We start from the raw sequence: 17416 nt of genomic DNA, 5'->3' as shown, positions 1-17416 counted from the left end.
TAAAGGGAGAGAAATTACAATGAGCCCATGAATTAAATGAGGAGCAATTAAAAGCCAGCCATACAGAACCATCAAACAGCTCTTGGAATTCACCCATTTTCATCATTCCCAAAAGTTCTGGCAAATGAAGACTTTTGCATGGTTCACAGGCTATCAATGCTAATTTACAACCTATGGGGCCCCTTCAACAGGGCCTCCCTTCCCCCGTGGTGATTCCTCAAGATTGACCTATAGTCATTATTGACTTAAAAGACTGCTTTTATACTATTCCCCTTGTAGAACAGAAGAGGGGAAAATTTGTGTTTACAAATACCAGCTATCAATAATGAAAGGCCAGCTCACCAATTTCATTGGAAAGTACTTCCTCAAGGAATGCTGAACAGTCCTACCCTGTGTCAGTATCATGTAAATCAGGCTTTGCTCTCCAGTAGAAACAAATTTCCTAATTGCAAGGTTATTCATTTTATGGATATTTTACTAACAGCCCCAACAGAGCCAGTCCTTTTAAGTTTATATGCCTCTGTCGTAAAGAATACACAGTTAATAGGTTTAATCCCTAAAAAGGCACAATTGTCTTCCCTTGGAAATATCTTGGATACTTACTAACTTCCCAGTCAGTAAGACCTCAAAAGGTTAAATTAAATACTAGTGACTTACACACCCTAAATGATTATCAAAAATTACTGGGCGATATTAATTGGCTTCATCCCACCTTGGGCATAACTACTGATAAGTTACAAAACCTGTTTTCTATCCTAAAGGGCAATACAGCCCTAGACTCTCCCAGGTATTTAACTCCTGCAGCAAAAAGGGAAATTGAGGAAATAGAGCAAGCTATTTCTCAGAGGCAACTAGATTGCATAGACCCAAAACATTCAGTTAAATTGTTTGTTTTTCCTACTAAACATTCCCCAACAGGATAGCTCCAGGGCTATGCTTCCTAGAATGGATTTTTTGCTCACATACTGGGACTAAAACAGTATCTCCCTATATCCAGCTAGTTAGTAAAGTCATCTATACATGCCATAGATGATGCAATCAGTTGCTAGGTTATGACCCTGATGTCATAAGAATTCCTTTGAGTAAAAAGCAATTCAAAGGAGTATTGCCCCTATCTCTAGCTCTTCAGATAGCACTCTCTGATTATGCAGGTCATATAGAGCACGCCCTTCCTGCTGACAAACTACTTCAATTCTTATCTCATACTCCAGTAGTTGTGCCTACAAAAGTAGTTCACTCCCCCATAACTAACATTTTAACGCTTTTTACTGACAGCTCTGGTAAAGATGGAAAAGCGGCTATTTGGTGGAGACCACATAATTCCCTAACTCGTTCTGGATTTACTAGCACTCAGAGAGCTGAGGTTGGAGCCATAATACTGGCCCTGGAGACCTTTTCTGCTCAGCGCATGAATATTGTTACTGACTCTTTTTACTCTATTGCAGAACCCTGAAACAGCCCTCATTAAGTCTACTCTCAAGCCCACCCTGTGTGCACCTTTTCTTTGACTTCAGCAATTGCTGGATCAACGTACACATCCTATTTTTATCACACATATTCGAGCCCACAGCTCACTGCCTAGCCCACTGGTTTATGGCAATAATCACTCATGACCTGCAAGTCATGACATCACTGCTTGACCAAGCCACCAAATCACATCAATTTTTCCACCAAAGTTGGGGGAAGTTAACTAAACAATTTCAACTTACTCAAAGACTAGCTAAACATATTACCCTGCAATGCCCAGATTGCCAGCTCACAGGCATGTCCTCTCCTTCAACAGGTGTTAACCCTAGAAAACTAGAACCTAATCAGTTATGGCAAACAGATGTTACACACATCCCTGAATTTGGAAAACTAAGATACGTACTTGTATCCATTGATACCAATTCTCAGCTAATTAGCGCACATGCTCTTCCTGGAAACTCCATCCGATATGTTATTAAACCTCTCCTGTTAGCTTTTGCATTTATGGGGCAGCTCACAAAAATTAAAACTGATAATAGTCTGGCTTATGCCAGCTCACAATTTCAACAATTTTCTCACACATGGAACATCCAACATTCCACAGGCATCCTGTATAACCCCCAAGGGCAGGCCATAGTAGAATGTGTCCATTCCACTCTCAAAAATATGCTCAGAAAACAAAAAAGGGGAATATGAGTAAAGACCCTGCAATACTACTAGCACAAGTTAAAGGGTAAAATTCTTTACCCATAATTTTTAAAATTTAAATGATAAATTTCAATCAGCTATAGAAAAGCTTCCTCTGTTTTAGGATTGAGAATATGACTAAAACTTCATTGAGTCAAAAAAGCTATTATATCTAACAAAAAACAGTGAAGCATACCATTTGACATTGAATTTTATCAACATGACACATTAGTCTACCTCCTCTTTTTAATAAATATTTAGAGAGGACAGAAAAATAAATGTGACTACTGTACACAAAATAATTTAGTAAATGAAGAATGGTATGAACAAATAGAAATTTGAGGAAGCAGAGTGGTTAGTATGTATTAGCCCCTACAATGTGTTAGGGATTATTCTAAGCCAATTACACATGGACTTAATACCTGAAATGTATAATACAGAAATTCATGAAAAATGACAAACTAAGCCATTTACAATCCTGTTAGGTAAAATTAAGACCATCACAGAAATAAAATGTTTTGGTATACAGTAACTAAATGAACATAAACATGCTACATATAGTTTCACTAATTAGGTAGAGACAAATGCGTAGCATTTTTCACCAGTAAAGAGAAGATACACATTACATTCTAGTACCAGAGGTGAAAAAAACTGAATGGCAAAGTGTAGGCCTAACAATGACATGAATTTTATGATAGCAGAAATTCAAGAGGTCACTATTTTCAAGGCAACTAAAATGACACTAGAAATTATCAATTGTAACCAACAAGTACTATCTAGCCACACACAAATTTCCCTTGTCTCTTTTAATTAGTTTATAGAACAAGTAGAAATCCAAACAGATTCTTTTGTAAATTCAGAAACATGCTAAAAAGGAAGCAGAGTGATTAAAGCCAAAAGACCTGAATTCAGGTAAATAATTTTATCAATATTATTTTAATATTATAGAGAAACAGTAATTCTGGCTGTATCTAGATCAGTTCTGTTCATTGGCATGAAGTATATAGTTTCAGAAATGTATAAAAAACAAATTTTTAAGTATCAAAAAACTACTGTTTACAAATTACTATTACCACATGGTATATTCGAGAGGAATGTTCTGAATGAAGAAACGGGATATCTCATAAGATTCTGCTGTATGCTGCATAATGTCTATTGAAATATTTTACTCATGTACACCATAGATATTTGTGCTTTTAGGAAAAATGCTATCTATTATTAAATATTTTAATATAGACAACTAAAAAATCCTCAAGAAGTTACAAGAACCTTTAAGTTGCTGAATGGAGTTAAAGGAAAATATAAGAACTTCACAGGAGCAGAAGTAAATCAAGATAATGATCCAGAGTAGTCAAACTAAGAAAAAAATGCTCCCTTCAGATACTGACTCATCACAAGGATGTCAAATCTATGTGTGTTTTTCATCTTGTTCCCAGGGAAAATGAAAGAAACACTGGAAATAATATGACTATAGACACCCCAAATATGGTATCTCCCAAAAGTGAGAACCAAAGGAAAAACTGAGTGACATAATAAGGAAGAAATGTCTGAAGAAAAAATATGCAACAGCTTTGCACATTGGAATTATATTTAAAATGTTTAAATGAATACAATGAAAAGTAGAAAATCAATGTTTATTTTTATAGAAAGAACAAGCAACTAAAGTTTAAAAGCCACATTTGAACAACAGCCCAATAGAATATAAAGAATACAAAATTAAGTTACCAGACAATGTACAGGCGCACCACTAAATTAAACAGAGACGATAAGAGGACTAGTGAATTAGAATATTGAGCAGAATGAATATAGCCAAATACAGTAGAAATACAATTTCATAAAATATCATTTTAAACACTAGAATGAGGAGCAAAACATGCCTAATTGTTTCACTAGAACAATGAGTACGAATTGGCCACAGCAAATAAGGTCAGTCAGATCCAAGGATTGGATAAACAGAATCTTTCCCTCCATGGGAGTAGCTAAAAACATGCATTGCAAAGGGCATGGATACAGAGAGGAATTAATTGTTCCCATTACTGCAATCAGTATCATGCTTTGTCTTGCATAACTGTTCCAAGTCAAGTAACTAGTCTATTAAGAGGCTGGGATGGGACTCAGGGTCAACTCTGCCTGACTCCAAAGCCCATGAACTCCATGGGCCCTTGAGGTTCTGGAGAGTGCCACTTCTGTGACAGAAGTTGGATTCCTTAGACATTCCCATCCATCTATTATTCTTCACTATTGGGAATAATCTCCTTTGGACAATGCTTCTGAAGCAACTTGGAAGGTCTTCAAATAATTTGAGAAAGTGTCTAAGGGCTTAGCTTAGGAAATTAAGGCCCAACATTACTCATTTCTTATCATCAGAGAAATTGGAAAGCACATAAGAACACACTCCACATATTTGCAAATTCTCATGTTTGCAAATTCTTTTCATTTTAGTATTTTCACATTTAGTATTTGAAAACAGATTAAATCAAATTACTGTGCCTGAAATAACCTCTTAGTCTAAAAGCAAGTGACATAAAAAATAGATCTGTAGAGAGACACTTCTTCCTGCTGCAATTTCCAAGACTCCAAATGCAGGAATGTTCACAGGGCAAATACCTGCAGCACACATGGAAATCACACACAGCTAATGCATCCCTCACCCTGAAACAGTGGGTCTCACCCCTGGCTCCACATTACAGTCACATGCAGAGGCCCTACAATTCCCAAAACCCAAATTGCAACAGACCAATAAAATCAAAATCCCTGGAGTAGGGGCCAGACATCAGTATTATTTAAAGTTCTCCAGGTGATTACAGAGTTTAGCCAAACCCCCAAAATACTGCTTTCAGCCAAAATTTTTTGGTGTACTAGTTGCAAATTGTCTCTTGAATGAATGTAAAATGTTTACTCCTGAGTTGGTTGCAGCCTTTCAGTCATACCTGTATTATCCACTTACCTTTGCAGGAACTGACCTTTGCTACTTCTTTTGTTCCTGATCAACACGCTCCACATGTACTGAGTGCATACTATGCCCAGGGTCCTGTGCTAGGTGTCCTGGCTTTCAGAGAATCACTGTGGGGGAAAAGACTTTGCTGGGAAAAAGTTTCATCTCAAAAAATCAAAACCATGCCACTTACCAAATGAAGGCAAAAATGGAAAGACCCAAGAGGTGCCCATAAGATTAGGACATTGATACTTTAGAATATTCAAACCCATCTGCTAATGACATGAGATTGTGTTCCACTTCACAACAAAAGAAAGCACTGCTAATATTCTGAGATCGTGAGTTAGGATTTTGGTGCAAATATGTAATATTTAATTTTTTATTGATATACAACATTACATACAGAAACATTCATGTAAAGCTTTTTGGATTATAACAGATAATTTACATAACTGAGGAATAGAACCAGCTTTACTCCTGCCCAGAAAATAAATTTCTCCCTCCCTCCCTGTCCAAAGGTAAACAAGATCCTGAGCTAACATTGTAAATGAATATTGTACATTTATACAAATGCTATTAAAGACATAAAAATAAAATACATAGACCTGCCCCCAGCTTCAACTACTAATCATGTACCACTTCTGCTTCATCTGTACTTCAACCCTTTCCCTACCCCCACTCATTTAATTTTTTTAAGATTTTTTTTGTGAAGATGTACATACACTGCAAGGCATAAACCTTAACTGTACATGTTAGACAAATAAATAGACCCGTATAAACTTCACCCCTTTTCAAAGTAATACTTTCATCACCCTCAGAAAATTCACTTGTCTTTGATCCTTTTTCTCAAGCAGAGATTATCTGTGTTGATTTTTTTCACCATAGGATTATTTTGCCTGGAATAAAATACACAAATACATAAAGTACAATTTTGTGTCCAACTTTTCTCTCATTGAGCAGGTTGATGAATTTTATCCAGGATGTGTGCTTGGTTTTTCATATTCCTGAGCTGTATTTTGTTCTAAAAGCTATACAATTAGTTCATTTTCTTATTGATGGACATTTTGGTTGTTTCCTGTTTTGGGCTATTATGACTAAAAGATACATATATATTGTGCAAATAAATATTTTATATTTAACTCCTTTTTTAGCATTTACATTACACTTCTTTGCATTTTTTAGTGGTTGCTGCAGGGAATACAATATGAATCTTTAACATATCAACCAAATCTACTTTTAGAGTTAATACTATACTGTCTTAAATATAAAACATGAAAAATATGCTACAGAACAGTTCCATTTATCTTCTTATTCCATATGTTATAAATTTTACAACTACAAATTATAAATCCTACAATGCAGTGTTATAATTTGTTTCAAATAGTCACAAGTCTAAGAAATTAAGAAAAAATGGTATTAATAAATATTAGATGGCAGATACTTAAAATATGCAAATACACTTTTCTTTTTTTTTCTTTTTTTTTGGAGACAGAGTTCCGCTCTTGTCGCCCAGGCTGGAGTGCAATGGCATGATCTTGACTCAAAACAACTTCTGCTTCCCAGGTTCAAGTGACTCTCTTGCTTCAGCCTCCCAAGTAGCTGGGAATATAGGTGCCCACCACCATGCCCGACTAATTTTTGCATTTTTAATAGAGACGGGGTTTCACCATGTTGGCTAGGCTGGTCTTGAACTCCTGACCCCAGGTGATCCACCCGCCCAGGCCTCCCAAAGTGCTAGGATTACAGGCATGTGCCACTGAGACTGGCCCAAATACACTCTTTAGTGTTTAAGTTTTTCCTGAAATTTTTGAATTCCTCAGGGAATCTTCCCTACAGTAATTATTACTGTGATGTTCTAATGTTGATTTATTTTGCACTATCCAACTACATTGATTTGTATTTTGAATATTGTAGATTTCATTTCTTCTTTCCTTATTTAGTCTCTTTTATTCACACAGTAGAGATGAGTATTATTTTATTCTCTGGGTCATAATCCAAAGCTATCATAACTTATTGCTCATATTGTTGGAGCTTGGACCATTGGGAGGTCTTTCAGGTTGGCTCCCTTTGAAAAGTCCCCATCATTTTTATTAAGCACATTTTTCTTTGTGGCTTTACAAGATACTCTAGCTCAACTTGTATTTTCTAACTTCAACCCTTGGGTCCTTTTAATTAATGTTGTTTAGAAACCAAGATTGTAGACCTAGGTGTGTTAATACGAGATGTCACTGGTTCTTGGCCCTCAAGAGTTTGGAACATTATCTATCTATGAATCATCTATCTATCTATCTATCTATCTATCTATCATCTATCTATCTATCCATCCATCCATCCATTCATCCTTCCAGATATCTTAGACATTGCTTCATCTATCTACCTACCTACCTATCTTTATATCTATTCATCCATCCATCCATCCATCCATCCATTCATCCATTCATCCATCCAGATATATTAGTCATGGGTTCATCCTGATATTTCCAACTTTGGGCTAGGACCACAAGATTCATGCTAGCATTCACCATTTAACTTTTGTGAACTACACTGAGAAACAGCCTCCATATATTATATAATAACATGTAAAATTGTTTCAGAATTGCTAACACATATCTTTGTAGGAAAATAAAATATTACTCAGTAGAATACAGCATTTGTGTAGTCTTACAGCATTCAATCAAAATACTGTTTTTCAAAGTGACTTAGATGCAGACCCTCTTCAGTAGGGTTATGTCTATAGGTAGATGACAGATAATTTGTTTGTTTACAGACAGAGTCTCACTCTGCTACCCAGGCTGGAGTGCGTGGCACAAACTTGGCTCACTGTAACCTTGATCTCCTCAGTTCAAGCAATTCTCCTGCCTTTGCCTCCTGAGTAGCTGGGATTACAGGTGTGTGCCACCACATCCAGCTAATTTTTGTATTTTCAGTAGAGACGAGGTATCGCCATGTTGGCCAGGCTGGTCTCAAACTCCTGACCGCAAATGATCCTCCTGCCTCAGCCCCCCAAAGTGCTTGGATTACAGGTGTGAGCCACTGCACCCAGCCAGATGACAGATAATTTGTAATACAATGAGACTCATTTGCCACTGTCTGCATTACATCTGAATTTCCCTGACATCCTGGTTAATTTTTTAAAATCTGCATGGAGTAAAATTTACTCTTTGTGGTGTACAGTTTATTGGGTTTTGACAACTGTGTAGTCACATATCTATTTCCACAGTACCACACTAAACTGTTTAATCATCCTCCAAATTTTTTCTTGTTGCCCCTTTGTAATCAATGCCTGTCCTCCTCCCATTCTTTGGCAACCACTAATCATTTTCCATCCCTCTAATCTTTCATGCAATGTGATAAAATAGAATCATGTAATATATAGCCTTGCTGATCCGACAGTCTTAATTTAGGGAAATGTATTTAAGATTCATACATGTAGTAGTGAAGATTGATAGTTTTTTCCTTTTTGTTAACAACATACTTCTTTTGTATAGACATATCACAGTTTATTACCCATTCACCTACTGAGGGACATAAGATTTATTTCTAGCTTTTTGCAAATACGAATATAGTGGCAACAAATATCTACAAACAGGTTTTAATCACTAGTTTTCAGTTTTGTATAATAAATGGCTGGGGTGGGACATCTAGTTCAAATAATAAGTATATGACTAACTATAAAAAATGGTTAAACTATTTTCCAAAGTTACTATATGTCATTTTGTATTCCTAATTTGAGTAGCTCCAAATCCTAACCAGCACTTGGTATTCACATTAATGTTTTGTTTTGTTTTGTTTTGTTTTGTTTTGTTTACCATTCTCATAGGTGTATATCTCACTGTGGCTTGGTTTCATTTTTTAAAGAATTCTGCTGAATACAGAATTTTGTGTTGATACTAGGTTTTCCTATCTGAACTTAAAAACTGTAATTCCATTGTCATTTGCAACGATTACTTTTTATGACATATTATACTGCACTTTTATTATTTCTTCCTTTTATGTAATTTGTTACTTTGTCCTGGCTGTTTTCAAGATTTTTAATTTATCTTTGGCACTACTTTTACTTCAACTAATTGGTCAGAATTTTGTATTGTAACTAAATAGATCACTGTAGTGTTACTCATGTCTTCAGATTAATTTCTAAGCACCATTAAATCTTTTTTTTTTTTTTTTTTTGAGATGGAGTCTCACTCTGTCACTCAGGCTGGAGTGCAGTGGTGTGATCTTGGCTTACTGCAACTTCTGCCTCCCAAGCGCCTCAGCCTCCCGAGTAGCTGGGATTACAGACATGGGCCACGACGCCCAGCTAATATTTGCATTTTTAGTGGAGACGGGGTTTCACCATGTTGGCTAGGCTTGTCTCGAACTCCCAACCTCAGGTGATCTACCTGCCTCAGCCTCCCGAAATGCTGGGATTACCGGCGTGAGCCACCACACCTGGACAGCACCATTAAATTTTATAAAAACATTCTTAAAATCCATGAGAACTTATAAAGTAATAGTTTATAAGCTTTGAAATAAGAAAATCATATAATTCTTCTCACATGAATCATAGGCAAGAAAAAAGGGTTTGTATGGGATAAAGTCTGAACCCAGAAGACATTAGATTTATGAGAGAAAAATTCAGTGTGCAATGAAAAACTAATTTAGCTTTAAGAATTTGGGAGGTTTCTAGTTTGGTAATAAATCAACAGTTCTCAAATTTCCTGTTGTGATCCATCATTTTCTTTTCCATTTGAAGATAGGTACACACACATGCATTTCTGCCTGTATAGTTCTCTTACACCTTTTTCTTTCTATCTTAGTACATCTGTATATTCCATTTAATGCAAGTGAAAGCAAAGAAAAATCTCTAAGTGTTCAATTGAACAGAAAAAGGGCATGTGCAAAGAAAAATATGGAATAAAATTTTATAAACAATGATTCAGGATTTTAAAAGTATAGCATTTAAGTATACGCCCATACAATCTTTATTATAACTGTCATAGTACACCAGTAGCTACAAAAAGCAGGAAAGACTATAAAATAGTAACCATGAGAATATTACCAATATTATTAGAAGTTTAAGTTCTCTGGAAAATTGATATAAAGTATATTTACAATCTTTCAGATATGAGTTTTCACTTTTCTCTGATATCTGTGAAGATGTTTTTATTTTTAACACATCAAATAATATTCACGATTACTACTTCATTGTACTATAAAGGTATGCCAGTATTTTAAATAACTGACTAGTGTTTTTCTACTTAAGGAGCAACTGATGTAATAAATAAATTCAGAATATTCCTCTTTTACTTTAGTATAGAATACTAATGCCCTAAATATGTACTATATGCTTACACATATTACTGTTCTATGATTCAAACACAAAGAGCCTCTTTTAGATTTTCTTCGTGTATTTTACATTTGCCATTAAACTTCCATGAAAATAAGCTGATATTAATGATGTTCACCTACTATAGAACGACCTCTTATAGCTCTGATGCAGAAAACATAGACTATATGTTTTTATAAAAACACTAAGCATTAAGGTATAACAACTAATTTGAGAATTGAATTATGATTTGCTTTATACAAATTTCAAATGTTTTCAATATAAATAATGTGCTCACCTAATAATTACTTGTCCAAACATCAATGCTTTTGCTCATTTGAAACACATAACAAAATAAATAACTGCTTTGGCTTCAGAGTAATCCTCCATAACAAATACTCTTATTTAATTTTAAAGTCTGGGGATCTGTGCTTTAGTCCTTTTTTGTGTAAGTCCTGACACATTCAGATTTGAGTTCTGATTAAATACTTCCTCCCATTTATTCAATCTGTAAAGTCTGTTTCCCTATAAATGCTATGGTGATTTTTAAGTTCTAAATTTTGGATAAAACTCTTTTCACATTTACTACAACTATAGAAATTCTCTAGTATGAATACTCTTATGTCGAGTAAGGGTTGAGCATCGATTAAATAATTTGCCACATTCTTTACATTTGTAGGGTTTCTCTCCAGTATGAATCATCTGATGTCGTCTAAGGTTTGAAGACCGGTTAAAGGAGATGCCACAATCCTTACATATATATGGTTTCATTCCAGTATGAGTTATCTGATGCACAGAAAGACATGAGGAATGAGAGAAAGATTTGCTACATGCTTTACATTTGTAAAGTTTTACTCCAGTATGAATTCTCTGATGTTTAGTAAGGGATGAACTACAGTTAAAGGCTTTGCCACATTCTTTACATATGTAGGGTTTCTCTCCAGTATGAATTCTTTGATGTTGAGTAAGGCGTGAACTACAATTAAAGGCTTTGCCACATTCTTTGCATTTATAGGGTTTTTCTCCAGTATGAATTCTCTGGTGGACAATAAGACTTGAGGAACGAGAAAAAGATTTGCTACATGATTTACATTTGTAAAGTTTTTCTCCCGTATGAATTCTCTGATGTTTAGTTAGGTATGACCTACAGTTAAAGGCTTTGCTGCATTCCTTACATTTATAGGGTTTCTCTCCAGTATGAATTCTCTCGTGCTGAGTAAGTGCTGAAGACACTTTAAATGATTTACCACATTCTTTACATTTGTAAGGTTTCTCTCCAGTATGAATTCTCTGATGCACAAGAAGATTTGAAGAATGAGTAAAACATTTGCTACACGCTTTACATTTGTAAAGTTTTTCTCCAGTGTGAATTCTCTGATGTCTAGTAAAATATGAACTAGAATTGAAGGCTTTGCCACATTCTTTACATTTGTATGGTTTCTCTCCAGTATGAATTATTTGATGTTGAGTAAGGTGTGAACGATGGTTAAAGGCTTTGTCACATTCTTTACATTTGTAAGGTTTCTCTTTATTATGGATTATCTTATGTTTTCTTAGACTTGACAATTTACTAAGGATTTTCTCACCATTATTACATCTGTGTGACTTTTCTCCAATATGGATTCTCTGAGGCTGAGTATGTTTTGATGACTGGATAAAAGTTTCTACACACTTATTACATTTGGCAGACTTCTCTTGAATAAAGATACTCTGATGGACATGGTTGGTGCATTCATGAAAGGCTTTCTCACATTTTTTACATTTGTAATGGCTCTGTAGAAAATGAGTTTTCTGATGTCTTCTGGGGCTTATGCCTTGGCTTAATGTTGTATCAGATTTATTGTACTGATTTTTCTCTGCAACACAAATATACTGGTAATTATTTAGGGTAGAGTCCTGCCTAAAGGCTGTCAAAGTTTTATTATGTGTGTGATGTTTTCCCAAATTATCTATTCCTTGACATTGATTAAGCAATGATGAATGAATGAAGACCTTTCTATATTGATCACAGGCAGAACGAGGTGTTATTTGTTGGTGAAACAAACTTTTAACAAAGACCCATCAAATTGATCATATTTAGAAATCACCTCCTCATTTTTAAATCTCTCCTTTTCAGAAATATTTGACTGAACATTTACTCCAGTTCTATATTTCAATTGGTTTAAATGATTATTTGAAACATGGACTAAGTCACTATTCGGATTATCCAAATTTCCTTTTAAAGAAGTTAAGTTTCAAAAATTGATGTCAACACTTACTTACAGAAACACATGGTTTAGAAAAAACAACTGACATAAATTGAGTTTTTTCATGTTTTTGACCTCCTGTAACACTGATGTTTTTGTTATAGGTAGTTGTCTTACATTTTGTATGTCCATCATAATATCCATTGTGACCTTCACACTTACCCTCATTTTCCCACTCTTTCCTTAAGTTTAAATTCTGAGGGCCACAGCTGCCATATCCATCCAATATCACTTTTTGGAATGATGCTTCTATAAGCTTCTTTCTTAAGAGGCCTTGAGAATCATGAGAAAAGATATCTGAAAGATACCAAAGTTTTAAAAATTCCAATTACTAAATTCAGGTGAAAATACTTTATAAATCTAATACACAAATTATACCACGTTGAGAACACCATGATAGTTGCATCAGAAACTTGAGGCCCCTTTGTCTTCTCAATTGATATATGAACTTAAATATAATAGAGTGACTAAAGCCAGTTCAGTTTGCAGCACCTAGGTGAACACAAAGCCAAGAATGATCGCATATAGAAGGAAGAAAGTTTGTTGTATTTGTGCACCACAGCACAGTGCAGTTACACAAAAACTTTTTGCATTCTGTTTCGCTCTCAGGAAAGAAAAATAAAATGAGTAAAACATATGTCCAAAGTTCTGGGTTATTCTGGGGCTATCTAAGACTGGCCATTGCTTCCTTTAATATGTGGCACTTAAGAAAATGGTGATATAGTTGAAATGACATGTCGGGTCAACTGAGAACAAACATGAATGCTTGTTACAAGAACAGAGAGACAGTAGTGCCTATGACACTCACCAAAGGGGGAGATTAAAGGCTCCTAAGAGAAAAAGAAAAAAGCAAACCTTTTTAATAGGAAAATACACACAGTAGTCCAGAGAAGCAACATCCTGACAACAGTAGGAAGAATCTCCCAGAATGACTAGAGTGCCTGATGGGTATCAGTTTTCACCTGTAAAAATTCATTCCATAATAGATGGAATAGGTAGCTGTCTCTTACTTGATCAAAATATCAACAAAATCACAAGACATCAAAGTAACCAAAACACATGGCTCAATAAAAGGACCAAAATGAAAGTGAATCTAAAGAAGCAGAAATCTATTAACTGACATATTAATATCCAAGTGAAGCTAGAGAAGTAGAAATCTATTAACTAATTTTAAAATAATTTAAAATATCTACCTTTGTCTTATAGACAAGGTCTTGCACTGTCACCAGGCCAGAGTACAATCATAATTCACTGGAACCTCGAATTCCTGGCCTAAAGCAGTCACCCTACCTCACTTTCCCAAGTGGCTATGACTACAAGAACACACCATCACATCTGAATAATTTTTTAAATTCTTTGTACAAACAGGGTCTTCCTAGGTCATTTAGGCTGGTCAAAAATTCCTGGCCTCAAGGAATCCTATAGCCTCAGATTCTCAAAGTGCTGGGATGAAACCAGCAACTGAACCTGGCATTTTATGACTTCTTTAAGAAATGAGAATATTAACCCAACAACCATACAAAAGGATAAGGATGTATTACATAATGATAAAGGGTTCAATTCAATGAGAATACTTACATATGCTAAACACCTATGCACCAAACTTTGGAGCACTGAGATTCATAAAACAAGTGCTTCTAGTCCTGAGAAAAGAATTAGTCACATAATAACAGTGATGTATTTCAACATCCCATGGACATCATTAGATCACTGAGGCAGAAAATTCACAAAGAAATTTTAGACATAAATTCCACATAACCTAATAGGCATCTACAGAATAGACCAATTGGAACTAATAGACATCTATAGAATATTCCACCCATCAACCACAGAACACATACATCCTTCATATGCACACAGGACATACTTGAAGATTGACCCTATACACTCAGCCAGAAAGCAAGTCTCAATATATTAAAAAGAAAAAAATCATACCAGTCATACTCTTGGACTAAAATAGAATAAAAACAGAAAACAATACCAAGAAGATCTCTCAAAACCACAGAAATGCATAGAAATGAAACAACTGGGTCCTCAACAACTTTTGAGTAAACAATTATATCAAGGCAGAAATTTAAAAGTTCTTTGAAATAAGTGAAAACAGAGAAAACACATACCAAAATTTTGGGACACAGCTAAAGCCACATTAAAAGAAGCTTATAACATGAAATGCCTACTTCAAGAAGTCAGATCTCAAATTAATGATATAACATCACTTGTAAAGAAACTAGAAAAAGAAAAATAAGCTGAGCACAAATGTAGAAGAATAGAAATAACTAAAATCAGATAACTGAATTAACTGAGACCCCAAATTCCATACAAAGCATCAGCAAAACCAAAAGTTGGTTCTTTGAAAGGGTAAACAAGATTGATAGACCACTAGCTAGGTTAACAAAGAAAAACAGAAGATCCAGATAAGCACAATCAGAAACAACAAAGGGGACGCTGCAATCGATCCCACAGGTATACAAAAGATTCTCAGAGACTTCTATGCACATAAATTAGAACATCTAGAGGAAATGGATAAATTCCTAGAAACACACAAATTCCAAAGATTGAATATGGAAGAAACTGAAACCCTGACAAACCAATATCAAGTTCTGATACTGAATCAGTAATAAAAAATTTACCAACCAAAAAAGCCCTGGACAAGATGGATTCACAGCTATATTATACCAGAAGTACAAGGAAGAGCTGGTATCAATTCTACTGAAACTATTCCAAAATATAAGAAGGGACTCCTCCCCTCTCATTCTATGAGGCCAACATCACTCTGTTACCAAAATCTGGCAAAGACACAATGAACAAAGGAAACTACAGGACAATATCTCTAATGAACATAGACAGAAAAATCTTCAACAAAATAGTAGCAAGCCAAATCCGGCAGCACACTCAAAGTTAATTTACCACAATTAACTAGGCTTTATTCCTAGAATGCAACGTTAGTCTAACATATAGAAATTTAAAAATGTGATTCACCACATAGAATCAAAATGTAAAAGCTAGGCGCAGTGGCTCATGCCTGTAATCCCAGCACTCTGGAAGGCCGAGGCCAGTGGATCACCTGAGGCCAGGAGTTCGAGACCAGCTTGGCCAACATGGCGAAACCCTGTCTCTACTAAAAATACAAAAATTAGCTGGGTGTGGTGGCACATTCCTGTAGTCACAGGTACTCTGGTGACTGAGGCATGAGAATAATTTGAACCCGGGAGGCGGAGGTTGCAGTGAACACTCCAGCCTAGGGGATAGAGTGGGACTCTGGCTCCAAAAAAAATCACCATTTCAATATATATGAGATAAGCTTTTGATAAAACTTAACATCCCTTAATGATAAAAAAAAAAAAACCCTCAACAAACTAAGCATTGAAGAAACATACTTCAAAATGAGAGCCATCTATGAGAAACCCACAGCCAACAGACTGACCAAGCAAAAGCTGGAGGCATTCCCCTTAAAAACAAGAATGAGAGAAGAACACCCACTCTCACCACTTCTATTCAACATAGTAATGGAAGTACTAGCCAGAAAGATCAGTCAAGAAAATGAAATAAAAGGCATCCAAAGAGGAAAAGAAGAAAGTGACATCATCTCTGCTGATATGATTCTACACCTGGAAAGACTGTGCCAAAAGGCTCCTAAAACTGATAAGGAACTCTAGTAAAGTTTCAAGATATAAAATCAAAGTACAAAAATCAATAGCATTTCTATACACCAATAACATGCAAGCTGAGAGCCAAATCAAGAACACAATTCCATTTACAATAGCCACACACACAAAGAAAAAACCGAATACCTAGGAATAGATCTAACCAATGAAGTTAAAGATCTCTACAAGGGGAACTATAAAACACTGTTGAAAAAAATGATAGACAATACAAACAATTGGAAAAACATTCCATGCTCAAAGAAGAATCAACATCATTAAAATGGCCATACTGCCCAAAGAAATCTAGACATTCCATACTATTCCTATCAAACTACCAATGTCATTTTTCACAGAATTAGAAAAAAACTATTCTAAAATTCATATGGAACTAAGTAAGAGTCCAAATAGCCAAAGCAATCCTAAACAAAAGAACAAAACCAAAGGCTTCACATTATCCAACTTCAAACTATACTATAAGCCTACAGTCACCAAAACAGCATGGTACTGGCACAAAAATAAACACAGGGGCGGGGCCAATATGGCTGACTAGAAACAGTAGAGTTCAGAGGTTCCCATCGAAAAGAACCATAATAAGTGTGTGAATCTTTCACCAGCAACCAAGGTATCCAGGTTCTCCCATCAGAACTGACTAGGAGGCTGGCATGATCCACAGAGAAAGTAATAACAGTGTGGTGCGGCAGCCCACTTGAGAGCCACATAAGGGAGGAGAGCCCTGTCCTGCCAGCTAAAGGAGTCAGTGAGTGAGTGTGCTACCCAGCCAGGAAAATCATGCTTCTTCCAGGGAACTGTGCAACCCACGGATCGGAAGATCCCATTTGTGAACTCATGCCACTGGGGCTTAGCATCCCAACCCTGTGGCTGCACAGATTCTCAACAGCCTCTCAGCTGGAATCTGCTTAAGCCTACAGAGCACCTGCAGGGAGGGGCGACAAGCACCACAGCTGCATCTGCCTGCTGTCTAAGCCATTTGAGCTCCTTGGCAGAGGGGCAGTAGCCAGCACTGGGACTCACAACTGCATAACGCGCTAAGCTCACAGGGTGAGGGAAGGGCAACATCCACCTCTATAGCTCCAGGCTGTGCTTTTCCCCTTCTGGAGTCAGGAAGACT

The 17416-nt window shown here is 35.9% G+C and overlaps 1 protein-coding gene across 21 annotated transcripts in view; it reads right to left on the bottom strand.

Annotated features, from left to right (window-relative positions):
- KRBOX5 (KRAB box domain containing 5) overlaps positions 1-17416 on the bottom strand; it is an 81824-nt gene that overhangs the window by 16044 nt on the left and 48364 nt on the right. For 14 of the 21 annotated variants that reach the window (XM_063717274.1, XM_063717270.1, XM_024233993.3 and 11 more), the window contains 2 exons: positions 12806-12940; positions 5455-12253 (listed from right to left, as the gene is read on the bottom strand). In XM_063717274.1, the coding sequence (XP_063573344.1) occupies positions 10989-12253; positions 12806-12940 (1400 nt within the window). In that variant the 3' untranslated portion in view covers positions 5455-10988. Of the gene's footprint in view, positions 1-3774; positions 12254-12805; positions 12941-17416 lie in introns of those variants that run through there. The other 7 variants (XM_063717277.1, XM_063717276.1, XM_063717278.1 and 4 more) reach the window with 5 other exon arrangements.

This window comes from Pongo abelii, chromosome 18 (genome assembly GCF_028885655.2).
Source record: "Pongo abelii isolate AG06213 chromosome 18, NHGRI_mPonAbe1-v2.0_pri, whole genome shotgun sequence".
NCBI lineage: Eukaryota > Metazoa > Chordata > Mammalia > Primates > Hominidae > Pongo > Pongo abelii.
The sequence above is the reverse complement of the archived record's forward strand: the minus strand, read 5'-3'. Positions and strand labels throughout refer to the sequence as shown.